At 46.8% G+C, this 16,113-nt stretch overlaps 1 protein-coding gene across 4 annotated transcripts in view; it reads left to right on the forward strand.

Moving 5' to 3' along the window:
* The first annotated feature begins 3,393 nt into the window (after positions 1–3,393).
* The window catches only part of Zfat (zinc finger and AT-hook domain containing), a 178,537-nt gene continuing 165,817 nt past the window's right edge, over positions 3,394–16,113 (forward strand). Inside the window, exon 1 of one of the 4 annotated variants that reach the window (XM_032884977.1) lies at positions 3,394–3,640. In XM_032884977.1, the coding sequence (XP_032740868.1) occupies positions 3,622–3,640 (19 nt within the window). In that variant the 5' untranslated portion in view covers positions 3,394–3,621. Of the gene's footprint in view, positions 3,641–3,752; positions 3,995–16,113 lie in introns of those variants that run through there. The other 3 variants (XM_032884972.1, XM_032884973.1, XM_032884974.1) reach the window with 3 other exon arrangements.

Raw genomic sequence — 16,113 nt, forward strand, 5'->3', positions numbered from 1 at the left:
GGGATAGCAAGAGCTATATAAACCTTGGGGGTTGGGTGGAGCTTTTCAGGGTGAGTGTAATTATTGGTTGGTAATGCTTCATTTGCATGAAGAGAAATTCCAGGTGCTTGCTGGACAGCCCTTATAGGGAGAGTGGAAGTTAAACCTGTAATTTGGTCACCAGGCTACCTGTACTACTTCAAAGATGGCAGAGGTAGGGGTTACAGCGCTTACATGCACTGGGATCCGTCCAGTAAGGGCCAGAGCAAGGAGGAAAACAGTCCTACTCCTGGTAGCCTTAAGATGAGATTTCCAGGGTTGGACAGGTCTCCACCTTACCCCTGCTCCAGAATGGTTCCCCTAGTCACAATGCTTTCTGGTCCCATGGAGAGTGATAAGGCACTGCACATTAACCTCTAGCCTTCACATTCAGTGTACAGACATAGGCACAGGAACCTACATATGCACAATTTTCAGGAACTCATGGCTTTCCAGACGTCACGTACTTAAAGATCAACAACTACCAATTACAGTCATGCTTTTGGTATGCAAATTAGCACACACAGAGAAATCTATGCCTTTCTCACTAGATCCTTTGTCTTTCCAGCAGGCCAGAAATTTTCACAGCATCCTGTATTTGGAGGACAAAAGAGCTTCCAGCTTTCCTGAGTTTTCTTTATTGCCAATGCTGGGAACAGCTTCTTAGACATTGGCTATGGCCGATGGAAAACTCACGCTAACATCTACATACTAGGCACACACAGGTGAACGAGACATGGAGATCTATGAGGAAATGACACTGTGGCTCTTACTGCTTCCTAAAATCAAAATCATGTGGATATTAACAGCTTATGCTATTCTGTTGGACAACATCCCTATTTAGGTTTTTAACATGTTGACTACAACGCTTCTTTCTCTCCTTGTCTTTTAATAATTATGTGGCTCAAAATCCATATGTTAATGCTATATGTATCCTTTTCCAAGACTGCTGTCAATCAGCACTATATAAAATTATGTACATAAACTGTTTTCATATAAATGCATTTGCTAGCTATTGATACAATCATTTAATATTGCCACAAATATATTTAATTATACAAGGCACTACCTTTCTCATATAACTAAATACCATGTCATGTCCATAGATTTGTCACAAAGCTATCCTGAAAGGTGGACTGTCACCAGTGAGCAAACTGGGTCTAGTCTCCTCCAGGAACCATTAAAGCAGGGGGCTATTCATTGTGAAATTCTCAGTGATCTATACTTCATTCCACCAATTCTCTCGTAACTGCAGGTATCTAGAAATATAAAGATTAAAAATGTCAGCCTGGGCTGAGGAGATGGCTCAGTGGGTAAAGTGTTCTGCCGAAACATGAGGCCTACAGCCAGGCTAGCCAAACAACGAGCTTTAGGTTCAGCAAAAGTTCCTATCTCAAAACATGAGGTACACAACAATAGAGAGGACCGAAAGCCAGCCTCTGGCTTCAACGTGCACACTCATGCCCTGATCCAAAAGTGTGAACCGTATAAGAAGGCAAGGAACCAACTGTGTCTCTGTTCACAAAACTGGGTCCCCTACCTTTCCTTACTAATTTCCATCTGCCTGGGGCCAGCCCAATTCCTGGGAAAAGATACCTAGTATCTTTGAGTAGATTTAAGAAAGAGATAGTGGAGAAAAATCACAGCTACCCCCCCTCCTCCGTCCCCAGCGCCTAAACCCCCAAGACCACCATTTACAGTCAGTTTCTTTTCTTTTTAAAAATTTGCCTTTACTCTTTGGAAGCAATTGAGTTTTGAGATATATTTTAAATTGTTTCATTTCCAAAACTTACTTTAGCTACAACATTCAGGGGCAATCGACCCATCTGCTAATCAATAAATAACATTTCAATGTTGTTTTAAGAAAGGCAGCCCAGCACAAAACCAGTATTGTCAGCAATCAGGACAACTCTCATTTCCTGACAAAATATTGTAAATATCTCTAGTTCTAAAAAGGAAAGCACACACACACACACACACAAAATGAAGCATTTTGGATAGTTTGGACAGTTCATTTTCAAAACAAAGATGTTCGTGTTCCCCATACCTCCCAGCTATCCACGTGGCAGAAGTTAGTGGAGGTGAACAACTCTATGGTTCTCCTCATGTTGTGTCTGTTGGGCAAAGTGGGTATCTGGTGGGTCATAGAAAGATGGGGCCACACACTTCATCAGCTGGCTGTGTGATCTCAAAAGAGCCATACAACCCTTCTGAACACCTTTCCTTTGCTCACCTGTCCAATTCAATTAAATAAAGGCGATATTTTAATACATCCTTAACAGAAGAACGAAGAATTAGACCAGTCACCTTAAGGCTCACTGCCCAAAGGCACTTCAACATTAATTAAAAAAACCAAACAAAACAAAAAACCTGAACAAAATGAATGAGCTCATTCAGTATCATCACTATGCGATCTGTGTCGGTCAGGTAAAGACTAAAAGACCCAGGGGCCTTTGCTACAGGACTCTGTGCTCTGCAAACAGCTTAAGTGCACCTTAAAGTACAGAGGGAGTAACCACATGACCTTGACCTGTGAGGGTGCATGGAGGAACCTAGGGCTGTATGAAGAGCATTTCAAGTTACTACAGAAGGATTATTCCCACCATTTCACCAGTACTGTTAAAACAAACGAGTGTTCCCCTGACGCAGGTCATTTCTGTTCTGCTTCTTTTAAAATTATTTTTGTCTTGTTTCTGTACATGTGGAGGTTTTGTTGTTTTTTTTTCCCCCCCAATGGCTGATTTAAAAATCGATCTAAAAGATAGCCTTACCGGTACAAGTACGATTGTTATTATATACATATTTATTTGCCAACTCAAAACTCATTTCCAGTTTCGAATGTTCGAATGCTAAAGAGCTGACCAAAACAGGCAGGAATAATCGACTTCGACGTCGGTAGAAATATATTAAAGTTATGTGGGACAGGCACTTCCTACAGCGTGCGGAGAGGGCTCTAAGCTCCTAACATAAAAAATGGAAAGGTGGTTACTGAGCTTCCAAGGAAATGATGTGTGAGGCACTCTCACCTCCAACCCGGCTCTTCCCATAGACAGGGAGAGGAGCTGCGAACTCACGTGAGACTGCGCACTCGGCTTACCTGTGCCAACTACACCTAGGCACCCCGATGTGCAACCCTGGAAAGAAACAACCCTGGAAAAGCTAGTGTGAAAAAGGGTGCACTATCCTGCCTGCTTGCAGCTGGACCCCTACGTTGGAGGATCCAGGACACTCCGGATCCTGACACGGACGTCCCAGGATCACAACGTCCTGACCCAGGAGTGACTCAAAACTGCGCGGAGAACGCCGGGACGACAGGCCAGCACCCCTGACAGACCTGAGCATGCGCACTGTGCCTTGCGTGCCGAGGGCGGTTCCCCACGGCGGACGTCGCTACGTAGGCGTAGGATCCCCGTGGGGAGGAGGGCGAAGACTCCATCCGCCATGTTGGATGCCGCAGATTCGCCATAACCTCTCCGGCTCTTTCCCTAAAAAAATAAAAATAAAGAGCGAAGTTTCCTCAGGGTGTCCGACCTTCTCGCTCGGCACGGGAGGGAGCCAGGAAGAGCCCGAGGCTTTTTTTTCCTCCGTCGTGGGGGCGTTGCCATGGAGACGCGGGCGGCAGGTGAGCCGGAATGGGGGTTGGGGTGCGACAGGGTGGGGGTGGGGCGCGGCGCCGCGCGGGAAACCGCTCGTGGTGTGCTGTGGGGAGGCCGCGCGCAGGCTCGGGGTGGCGGAGGGATCCGGGGACGGGCGGAGCGCCGACGTCGCAGCGTTCTGCGGCCCACGTTCAGTAGCTGGCTTTATCCTGCCGCAGGAAAGAAAAAGAGGGAACCAGTGGAGCGCAAACTTGGGGAGTACCCTGCGCGCCTTGCAAGCTATTTCCAGGGCTGTGGGCGGTGCCAGGGCGCCCGCCAGCGGCAAGCCGCGTACTTCTGGGTGGATAGGTGTTCGAGTCCCGTTGCCTGCTGCTGTATGTGTGAGCTTTGTCTGAGTTCACTTTTTGCTTAGTCACAGTTCCCCCTCTGTAAAGTAGATGACATCTCCATTCCAGTTATCAGCCACATGTTCATGGCCAGGGCGTGTTTAAAGTCCAGCCGTCTCGGGTGACTCTGCCCCATGCAAGTATAATTTACTTCTGTCTTTGGCCCAGTTCTGTAGAGCATTGTCCTCATGGGCTTGAGTGAAATGGCTCTGGGGCCACTTCTTCCAGGCAGCCCTTAGACTCTCTAGCCAGAAGCAGTTTTAGTTGGACTCATTGGAGGGGTGGACTTCCTATTTAACCCCTGGTTTCACTTAACCTTAAGCTTGTCACCCCTGGCCTGCGATCCATACCAATTTAGACTCTTGGACTTTGACTTCCAAGGGTCGCAGGCTGCTAATGTCTTTTGGTTGCTCTTAATTGGTCATTTACGGAGGAACCGAAAAGTTGAGAGGCAAGATTCCTAACAGCGGAGCCTTAAAGAAATCAGACTTCTTCCAGCTTGGAAAACAGTGTGAACTGCATGTTTGCTTGGCCATTGCTGCTGTCCGCTGGAATTTAGACAGGCTGTTAGTAGGGGCAACCTATATATTGAATGACAGAGTGAAGGAGCTGTTGATCATTCATACAGGTCGATGTGGTTTCCTGCTGGAGCCTGTGTCCACAGGGAACAGAAAAACAGTGTTCCTGGGGCTTACCCTCCGCCATTGCCCCTCTCCAGCTTGGGCTTCAGAACCTATCACTTTATCTGTGAAAACCTCTGGAATTAATGTTGGTGATACAGAGCCGGTATAGGTCAAGGGGACACAAAACAAGCCCAGAACATACGCTATTTTTCTGACAAGTGTAGAAGGCTCATAGTTTGAACAAAGTGTACTTCTGTCAACTCATGGGCAGCTCATTTCTGGGAAATTTCTGGTTTTGGTGTTGGTTAACTTAGGAGAGGTAGAGCAGTAGATAAAGAGATGGGAGGGTGGCTTTGGGCAGTAAACAAGCTGGGTGGTCATTGCCCCAGTTCGTGCTCTGTTCTGTGTTGGTCTCTCTTTCCTGGTATCTCTTGTTCCGGTGTAAAGGTTTCTGCTTCTTTCTCCTCACACCTTGGAGTGTATACAACAGCCTTTCAGCTATGGCTGTTTCGAGGGAGAATTTAGTACTTCTCAGAGCAGGCCTGGTCAGAATTGTGTTACACTGTTTCTCCTTCTTGCTTTTCCTTTAATAGACATCTCATGCATGCTGCTCTGAAAACCTCTCTATCAAGATGGACCAGTTTAACTGAGGGGGATTTAGCCTAACGTTTGCCCCTTGTCACCTGTTGGTGCTGCTAGGCTTTCAGTGTGTGAAGCTTTTCAAGGGCAGGTATTCCCTTCAGAGGCAGTCACTCACTGTACAGCTTTGCTGGAGAGAGCGGCTCCTGAGATGTGAGGTCAGGGGCCCTGACCCTTGTGCTTGAGGCTCAGGTGTTGTGCCTCTACCTAGCTCCTGCTGGTGGCTCTCCAGAAGGTTTTCATAACAACACACTGTCACCATCCATTTGCTTTGGGAAGTGCTTGTGGATGGAAAGGTGGGGTGAAGTTTCTTTTGGTTTTGTTTTTTGTTTTTGTTTTTTTTTTTGAGACAGGGTTTCCCAAGAAGCATGTGGCATCTCACGCAGCATGGTTATGATTTCTTTTGTTTTGAAGATGGAAAAAAGTAATTTTGGAGTGAAGAAAAGTGAACATTTTAAACATGTAGACTCAAAGTTGGCTTAGAAAGAACATAAAATATAAGGACAAATGAATTTGCTTATGAAAAGATAATCATGCTTGGCATATTAATGTAAATTAGGGCCTCCAAGTTGAGAAGCAGAATTTTCTTTGTTCCTTTTAAAGTTTTAAAAATCGTAAGTTGATAGTTATAGCCGTGCATACTTGTGGTACTCCCAGCCCTGAGATTGATGAGCACGATGTGGAATAATTAGGTTAGTCTAGGCTGGCACCTTTGCTTGTCATCATTTCTTAAGGTGAGAACATTTGAAATGTATTCTTTTATTGATTTTTGAAGTAAAAAATACATTATTTATTCTATTCACTGTGGTATGCAGCATATCACACAGGAAGTGAAAACACAGCCCTGCTAATATAATAAGAGTTTTGGCTCACGCCTCACCTCCCATTTTCTCCAACCCCATTCTGTTTTCTACGTCTGTGAGGTCTGTTGCTTCAGCTCCACCTGCCTATTTAAAAAGGCAGAGTCTACTCCATTGTATGTGCTCACATTACACAGTTCCTTCCTTCGTCTACTTATGGACACTTAGGGAGATTCATCGCCTGGGTCTTAATAGTTTTTTAACGAATCAGAAGCTCAGATGCTTCTCTGTCAACTGATTTAGAATATTCTCATTCCTTTAACTCCCGGACAAGTGCCATTGCAAAATGCTGACCTCTGGAATCTGGTACCTTTGTGTTCCAGGAGAGCAACTGGATGGGTAGGTGGGGACCTTGCTTCAGAGGATAGTGGACAGAGCTGCAGGCCCTCTGGATAGGAAGGTGACATTGTCTCACAATGAGGAAAGGAAGCTGGAGCCAAAGAGCATAGGGAGCTTGTGGTATCTGCCACCATGATGAGGTGAGGGACCTGGGGCCAGGGAGCATAGAGAGCTTATGGTATCTGGCAGCACTCAGTCACCAGTCTCTTGAGGTCTCCAGCTAGCCTTGGAGTCCATATTGCTCCATTGTTGCTAATGGGCCTTCATGAGCTGCCATTACTCATGCCTTGGTCTGTTCTTATTCTTTAGCTGCAGGGTCCCTATCTTTTAGACGTTTGTCAAACTGTCCCTTCCTTCTTGAGGGACCTCGGAGAGGAAAAACAGTTTCTGTAGGAAAAGGTGTCAGGAGCCCTGGTGTGATCTCTGAATATTGCAGATGTCAGTAGGGCTCCAGGTAGGAATTCTGGGAAAGCACGAGGTACTGGAGTTGGATCTTGCAGAGTGAGTAGATATCCACCAAAAATGGCTGCCAAGACATGCGTGACACAAAACCACAAAGCTCCCATCTTTAAGGGAATAAGGGATTGTTGATTCTGGATTCACTTTGCGTAGCCCTGGCCCCGAAGCAGAGATTCAGGTCACTCCGAATTCCAGGTTCCACTGTGAAAGCAGTTTCACAAAGTTTTTATAGTTTTACCAAATCGAGAAAGGCAAGGTTAAAGTACACTGGTGGGTACATCAGAGAGGGAGGTATATCAAGATGGGGGAAGCTTCCTATAGGCTCAAATTCTATCTCATTACATGCTGAGCTTTGGATTGGTAAAAGCTACTTGCCTGCTAAATAGATAGATTCTAAAAGGTTTTTATCTGTTGCCACAAGGTGTTGTGACACAGGTAGGTGGTGTGTGTGTGTGTGTGTGTGTGTGTGTGTGTGTGTGTGTGTGTGTGTGTGTGTCTGTAACCCAGCAATGACTGTTCTGGAGGGGAGGGCCAGAGCTTATCCCATGATAAGGTAATTAGTTCTGGACCTGGACCTTCAGCGTTCCAGTCTCTCCCCAGCACTGAAATTCTAATCGGCCGATCAGTCATAGCCACCTGCGGCTTCTTTTCATCAGTTTTTGTTCACTCGTTCCTGCAGCCGTGTTGTGAGCATTGAGACTGGGGCAGGGACGGGGGCCTGTGACACTGAGACTGTTAGGTGGGGAGCTGTTGGGAATTTGGCTGGAAAGCCTTGAGAGCCAGGAGAACAATGCCTGCTGACTTGCTCTCTGGTGCCTGCCAGGAGGCATTTTTGTAGTTGTGATTTAATACACAGAAGCACAGGGATCTTTTGTATAGACATTACTCAGTTAAGCCACAACCTAATGATATATAGGCTTTTTTTATTTTATCATCACAGAAAATTCTCTCTTGCCCCTCCATACCCAGTCTTTCTCCCTCAGGCCAAACAATCTCCCGTGTTGCCGACCTCATAATTTATGTTTGCCTTTTGAGGACATCACATAATTACTTTGTGTCAAGCTTTTTTTTTTTTTTTCTCATCATGAAGTTTCAGAAATCTACTTTAAAAAAAAAATTGCTCAATGGTGTTCTAATGCCTGGAGCCCACCACAGTTTGTTTGCTTGTGTCTTTCTTAGTAAACACCTGGGTTGTCATCATGTTTCCAGTTTTGGGTTCTTCTGTTTGCTTGTTTTTGTTTTTAAACTTTTAACTGATTCCTTGTGAGTTTCACATCATGTATCCCAGTCCCTTCATCTCCCTGTGTCCTTGTGTCGCTCTCTGCTCCTGCAGCCTCCCCCAGAATAAAGAAAACAAACAAAACAAAATGAAGCATAGACTACATCTTATAGTGTGTCACAGTGTCTCCCACAATATACCTCTCTATTCACACATCTGCCCTTGTGAATGTTCATTACAGTAGATCATGGTCTGGTTTGAGGTCTCTGGCTTCCGTGACCCTCATCAATATTGGCTCCTCGCTAGTACTTCCTAGTTAAACTGTTGGTGCACTGTGTCATGGGGATCCTGCAGTTTTGGATCAGCAGGACCGTCCTTCCCTTTCATATGTCCCAACAGATCATAGATGATAGATTTTGGGGTGGCCAATTCAAAGCTGTGCATCTGTGCCTGGGGGTGGGAGGTACCCCTTTTGTTCTTCCTCATCCTTGTCCTCACCATCAGGGCGAGCTCTCTAGCACTGCTCTGGCTAGGCAACCCAACGCCACCATGGGCAGGAGGCAGGGCAAGCTCTCCTGCTCTCATGCCCCCAGGGCAGGCTTGCCTGCTCCAGTGACTCCAGAACCAGCTCCACCCTGCTGCCCAGTCAAGGCCTGGAGGCCCTATTCTCCCAAGTGCTGCTTCATGTCAGGCCATCTTTACTATGTTTCTCAAGAGCCATGCAGGGCCTACTCAACTGCCAGCGGGGGACAGGGCGGCATTTCTGGCTACCACAGGTGGCTAGGGGTGAGGTGGGGAGGGCATCACCCACCCCCAAGCCCACTCTATTACTGGACAGAGGAGGGGTCGGGCTAGCTCTCCTGCACCTCCTCTACCCGAGCTAGCTCTATTGTACTGCCGAGTCAAGATGCAGGGCCCACTCTACCATGTGCTGTAGCTGCTGAGGGGCAGGGCCATCTCTCTCTGTCCAGAGATGTCCGCATCGTCTCTAGAGGTAAGATAAGCAATGGACCCTTGCCTTTGCATAGCCACGACACAGACATCCATCACACATTTTTGGTTCCTGCTGCAGTGACCTCTTCGGTTCATGCTACAGTGTGTGGTGGCAAGCGGGCTTCTAGGTGTCTACAGCCAGTCCGTGTGGCATGGAGGCGGGGGCGGGGGCAGGGTCTATGGACATTTTCCCTGTCCAGCACCATGTGGCATGGCAGCAGGAGGTGCTCTGAATGTTTATGACCCGCCCATGCTGTGCAGTGGAGGGCGTGTCTGCAGGTGTCTTTCCTATCCCATGGTGGTCAGCAGGTCTTTCGTTTTAACCTCCACTGCCATCTCCACAGCCCTTGCTGCTGCTGCTGCTGCTGCTTTTCCTTCTTCTTCTCCTTCTCCTCCTCCTCCCTCTTCCTTTTCCTCTTCCTCTTCCCCTTCCCTTTCTCCTTCTCCTCCTCCTCCCTCTTCCTCTTCCCCTTCCCCTTCCCTTTCCCCTTCTCCTCCTCCTCCCTCTTCCTCTTCCTCTTCCCTTCCCCCTTCCCTTCCCTTCCCTTCCCTTTTCCCCTTCTCCTCCTCCTCCCTCCTCCTCCTCCTCCCTCCTCCTCCTCCTCCTCCTCCTCCTCCTCCTCCTCCTCCTCCTCCTCCTTCTTCTTGAAGGGTCTCATATGTAGGACTGGCTGGCCTGGAACTTGCTATGTAGAGCAGGCTAGCCTTAAACTCATAGGCATCCCTGCCTCTGCCCTCTGAGTGCTGGGATTAAAGCATATAGCCAAGTGCTTGTTTGCAGTTTGTTTGTTTGTTTGTTTTACTGTGAACAAAGCTGTACTGAGTATTCTTATCAGCCTTTATGGATATGTGTTTCCGTTTCTCCTGGGTAAATAATTGCCTGGTGATAACTGAGTTGCTAGTTTGTTGGCTACAGGCATGTTTAGCTTTTATAGACACTTCCAGTTTTCCTGTCAGTGGTCCTGCCAGTTATATTACCACATTGAGGGAGTGGCTCTGGCTGCTGGGGGAGCCTGAGGTAGCCAGTCACACTGTTCACATGGTCAGGATGCAAACGCTTTCTCCAGTGAAACCCCAGCCCATGGGAAGGGGCCACCAAACTTAGGGCAGGCCTTCCACCTCAACTCAATTTAGAAACTTTCTTGAAGTCATGCAAAGAAGTTTGTCTCCTAGATCCTGTTGAGGGGACAATATTAGCTATCCACAACCCAATGATGGAAAACAGGCTCTTCGAGTCATTAGGTCAAGCAAAAGACTGGAGAGACTTCTGTCTTGAGATAGTACATAGAGGCATGTGTTGAGCATTGCTGGAGATGAGTGAGGTTCAGGTTAGACGGGGCAGCACTGCAGATGCTCTTGGTTTAAGGTGACAATTAGAAGCGTTTGGGAACGTGGAGTGAGTAAGACTCTTAGACCAGAACCTGTGCTCAGGTTCGATTACTGTGAATCAAACTGCATCGCGTATTCTTATACTCTGGGCCAGAATGTCATGCTCAGTAATTGGGCCGTGGCTCCTTGCTAAGAGCATGTACGGTGCTCTGGGACTCAGTCCTGAGCTGGAGGGAGCCTTGTGAGCCAGGCTCAGGTAATGCAGTGAGCAAGGGAAAAGCCAGGGGAGAGGAGATGGTGGTGTGCGTATGGGAATTCTTGCTGAACTCTGGGACTGTGGCAGTCTCTGGACCATCGCCACCATGTTTTAGTGACTTTGTTATTGGTTGCTGTGACTGAGTGACAAGAACAACTCGGGGAAGGATTTATTTTAGTTCTTAGTTTCTGGCACAGAGGCCTGGCTGCTGGTGCTCTGTCCATGGTTATAAGAACTTTCAGTGTTACCTGTTACATCGCAGTTGATCAGGAAGCAGACACACCTTGCCTGATCTGGGGGCCTCCACTATAAATCATAAGCCCCAGCCTTGAGGCCTTATAACTGTCAGCTGGTCTTCTCTGAACAGTGCCACCAGCTGGGAACCAATTGTTCAAACACATGAGCCTATGGGACATTTCATATTAAAGCCATGTTACAGTCTTAAGTGAAAAAGGTTTCCGCAAAGCACTGGGCTATGTGGCATAAAGTCTCCCTGGGAAACAATCAGACACTCAGTTTGGACCTTAGTCCACTTTCTTCTATGCTATGATCTGTCTTTCACTTCCCCTCCTTGTCTCTCCCCATCTTGTGGATTTCAATAGTATCCTTGGAAATCTGATGCATAGTAAAAGTGATTTGAAATTAGAAATCACAGTGCATGTTCAGTGGCCTGGCCCCTTATTAAATCATGCAGTTGTAACAAATAAAATGGGACCCAGTAATACCCACTGTTCTGTAGACCTGCTCAGCTGGGTGGTTCACATCGTCTCACAAAAGCTCCGCACAGTGGCTTCATTGTCTGCTCTGCACTTGAGCAGAAGCTGGGACTGGAGTCGCTAGCCTGGCTCCAGGGAGGGTTTCCAAACAGGGTGCTGAGCAGGGTGGGATTCATGTCAAGTCCCTGACTCCCTTAAGAGGCTCAACCTGGATTTTCTCCTGAAATCTTGGTAAGTTCCAGGATCTGGGCCTGGGCCGGTGTGGACCAGGCTTGGCTTTAGTTCTTGTGACCTGGAGAGACCTGAGCAGGGAGGGATGGGAGAGTCCTTTCTTGAAAGCTGCCCAGTTTATTAAAGGCTATCAATGGCGCCTGCCAAATTGTCCAGGGCCCACTGTAAGTGGATCAAGGGCTGAGCTTCTGATAAACTATAGCTTTATCTCTGTAGTACTCTTTGGGGTTGATTCTTCCTGGAGCTGTGTGAGTGTGTGTGTGTGTGTGTGTGTGTGTGTGTGTGTGTGTTGCCAAGGGCCTGTGTTCAAGGAGTTTATAACATAGACAACAGAGAAAGACATTTTCTAAATTGGCAGAAGGTTTTGAAGACAAAGTTATCTTTTGGTATCCATGGACAAGATTGGTTCCCAGACCCCCAGTGATTGGATGCTCAAATCCCGGATATAAAATGGTGTAGTATTTGCATGTGTTGTGCAAACATTCTTTTGTAAGCCTTATATCATGTATAGATTACTTATAATACTTAATTTAATACACAGTTAATGCTATTAAGTAGTGTACTGGTTTGTTTTTGTCCACTCGACACAAACTAGATTCACTTAGAAGGAGGGAACCTTAACTGAGGAATTGCCTCTGGCAATTGGCTTCTGGGCATGTCTATGGGACATTTTCTTGGTTAATGAATGATGTAAGAGAGCCCAGCCCATTGTGGGTAGTTCAACCCTGGGATATCCCGGGTTGTATAACAACAACAGATGAGTAAGTCATGGAGAAAGCCAGTAAGCAGCATTCTTCCATGATCTTTGCTTTACAGGTTCCAGGTTCCAGGTTCCAGGTTCCTGCCTCGACTTTCCCTGATGATGGGTAGATTGTAACCTTAGGCCAAATAAACTCTTTCTTACCTCCAAGTTGCTTTGGTCAGTGCTTTATTACAGCAAAACTGAAGCAGACTGGATCAACTATTTGATGTTTCTTTAGGGACTAGTAGCAAGAAAAAGTTTCATGCATGTTTAGTACAGATACATTTTCCCCCAAAAACTTCTCCTTAGTGGATGGCTAGCGGTCGTTGTTAGGATGGGAGGAAGGAGCATAAGGAATTGATGGAAACAGAGATTCTGTGTAGGAAGATGAAACGTTTCTGGATTTGTCTGGAGGTGATGGCTGTACACCAGGGTGAGTGTATACAGTGTCCTGAGCTGGACAATGAAAAGCATTTGAGATATTCTGTCTATTTTACCATGGCCTCTTCTGCTAAGATTTACTTGCTGAAGATGTCAGAACTGGAGAGGTGGGCCTGTCCAAGCCCTTGGGTCCTTGAAGATCATGAATGAGTTCAAGATGTCAGACTGGTAGGAGCTGGCAGGGAGAGGGGACTGGGTAGGGTGATGGAAGTGTTCAGTGTCTTGACTTGTCCACGGGTGATGGTAGGGTGCATAGGATAGGATGGGGGACGCAGAAGGCAGTCACTGCCTACTGGGTTGGAGAAGGGTGCTGGAAAGTCTCAGGGCAGTGGTTCTCAACCTTCCAAATGCTGTGACCCATTAATACAGTTCCTCAGGTTGTAGCGACCCCCAATCATAACATTTTCATTGCTACTTCTTAACTGTAATTTTGCTTCTGTTATAAATTGTAATGTGAATATGCATTTTCTGGTAGTCTTGGGTGACATCTGTGAAAGGGTCATTTGACTCCCAAAGAGGGCATAACAAACAGGTTGAGAACAGCTACTCTAGAATGATGTTTGAGCTGAGAAGCCATTCCAGAGGGATCTAGCAGGGGAAGGGCATGTGGTGGCTTCTGCAAATCCAGCTGCTTGGCCAGTACTTCTCTGGGGTGAAACAGTGGCAGCTAAGAGTTGCAGACTTAGTTTCCATGTGTCGTCTTTGTACTCCTCTGAGTCCGGGTGGGGAAGTGTGCTCTGCCTCTGTTCTCTGAGGAAGGCAATCAGGTGAAGTGCCCACTGGTACCTAGTGGCTAATGCTCTTGGAAGGATTTTGCAGTGGCCTTGAAAGTTCTTGTGCTTGGCACTTCAGATAGCCTTGTAGTGCTTCATCTGTCATAGAACGCCACTCCCTGAGCATGTATCTGTCCTGGAATGTCACTCCCAGGATCCACTGCTATGTTTGCTTTATTGCATTGAGCCATGAGAGTCCAGCATAGCCCATAGGCTGCTCAGCTCTCACAGATGGGCTCAGCTTTCCCTAGTGTTGCTCCTGCTGGTCTCTACAACCTATCCAGCACGAACCTTCCAGCATGCATGTCCTTCAACAACAAAGAGGTTGTTATTATTATTACTATTATTTTACATTTTAAAATTCAGTTTTTTTGTGCGTGCGTGCGTGCGTGCGTGCGTTGTGCGTGCGTGTGTGTGTGTGTGTGTGTGTGTGTGTGTGTGTGTGTGTGTGTGTGTGTGTGAAACCCCTGCAGCAGTTGCTTTCCCCACACAATTTCAATAAATAAATGGGATTTAGTCTTTGATTTACAGCCCGGAGGGCAGAGTCCTTGGGTCACACTCTGGTACCAGTAACAGTGAATAAAGCAGGAGTTGCATATTATTTGTCTGACGCTAAACCACATCTTTTGATATATTTAGATTACAAAGTGAAGTTTCTCTGTTTTAGGAGCACCACCAGGGAAATAAAAATGGAAGGGCAGTGTGCATGGTGGGAAGGGTGGCATCCGCCACCTTTCTGGTCTGTTCTCCATAGAAGAGCTTGGCATATGGGCTCAGGTCTTCCCAACCCCCACCTCCTTACAAGTGCATTTTAGGAAATGGTTTCCCTGCACATCTGTTGGTTTCCACTTGGTTTCTCTGGGGCTTGCTGGTTTCTTGGATGCTGCTAGGGCATCTGTATTAACCTTTTTCCTACTGCAAGAGGGCTTTCTTGCCAACCCTAGGGACTACTCTGCCACTTGTCACCCCTAGTCTGCCAGAGCAGGGACTGCTGGAGGAGTCTTAGCAGCCACTTAGACAAACCGGTTGAGAGCTTTCTTGGGTGTCAGAGCCTGTTCCCGTTGGGACTGGCTGCAGTAAAAACCAGTTGTCCTCAGTGGCCAACATGTCAGTGGGAGGCCTCCCGTAGACATGCTGGGAGCAGACACATAGCCCTCATTCTGTTGTGACCCACCTTAGGGACTGCCAGCCATGAGAATGTCTCCTTTACCTGCTAGTCTTATCTTCTAGAAGGATGCCTTGGGCTATGTTAAATCCAGTCTCCCTGGGCTTCCCACCCAGGTTCCTCTCCTGATATAGAGGGTTTAGTTAGTAACCTCTTTGCCTGTGGTGTTTCCAGGAGGCAGCTGCTGGTGGCACAATCTTCCTTTTTGCAGGCGACTTTTTTCTTATATGTTTTTAATAGTAAAGAGAATTTCCTGAGAATGAATTTTCAAACTATTTGAAACCTGAGTTATATAATGTAGAAACATTTATACAAATTTCAGGACAAGAATAATTACAGTAATAGACATTTTCTTTATCTTGTTTGATGCCATCTGATGCTTTTGTTCTTTGCCAACTTGATGTGAGAACCCAAGTGCTTGAGGATTGCCTAGCTGTGAGAGCTTGTGAAAGACAATCCGATGGCCTGAGTGAGGCTGGAAAGGACAGTGGAAAGAGGAGAGGGAAAGAGCCTGAGAGAGGCCAGGGGGACTGTTCTGCGCTGACCTCTTGAGATGCTCAGAGGGAAACATTGGGCCTGCCCAGTACATTTCCATCTCTGCCTTTTACTTTTGCATAAATGCTCTCTCGAAAAGAAATTGAGAACATCGCAACCTCTCGTATACCCTCTACTCTAAGCCTGGTTAGTGTTAGCATTTTAGTGTTGCTTTGCCTTTCCCACTTACCTGTCTGTCTGCATCATTTGAGATAAAGCGAGTGAATCAATGCCCCTTTACCACCTTCTGACTCTGGTCAGTGTTTACTTTCCTATAAACAGGAGTACCCTCTTGTATCAACAGAACATCACTGTAGTCCTAATGTGAGAATCACATCAGTGCAGCTCTTCACATTCCACCAACTGTCCTTTATAACAAAGGGAAATCCCGTGAATGTTCAGTGTTCCAGCATCGTGTTTCTGTGATCTCTGGGCTGGAGCACTAACTCTGTCATTGTTTATAGCATTGGCCCTGGAGATGTGTAGCTGTTTGTTTTGCAGGTTACCCATCTCTTACTAAGCACAATGCTTCCTTTTGACTAGGTCCTGGTCTGTGCACTTTTCGGAATTACCGCAGGGATGATACAGAGTCTCAGCACTGCTCGCAGTGGGCTCATGATGGCCAGCATCTCCTTGCTACCAAGACCACATGTCAGGTTCATTGTCGTGAGGCTGCAGACTTTGCCTTTGTCATTAAATGCCCAACGGCAAATAAGTAGAGATGTTGTTTGTCAGGCTACACCTTAGTCCTCACCCCTTCTTTCCCTGCCCTCGCTTCTGTTAATGTTTGCTAC

The sequence above is a fragment of the Rattus rattus genome, chromosome 14 (genome assembly GCF_011064425.1).
Source record: "Rattus rattus isolate New Zealand chromosome 14, Rrattus_CSIRO_v1, whole genome shotgun sequence".
Classification (NCBI taxonomy): Eukaryota; Metazoa; Chordata; class Mammalia; order Rodentia; family Muridae; genus Rattus; species Rattus rattus.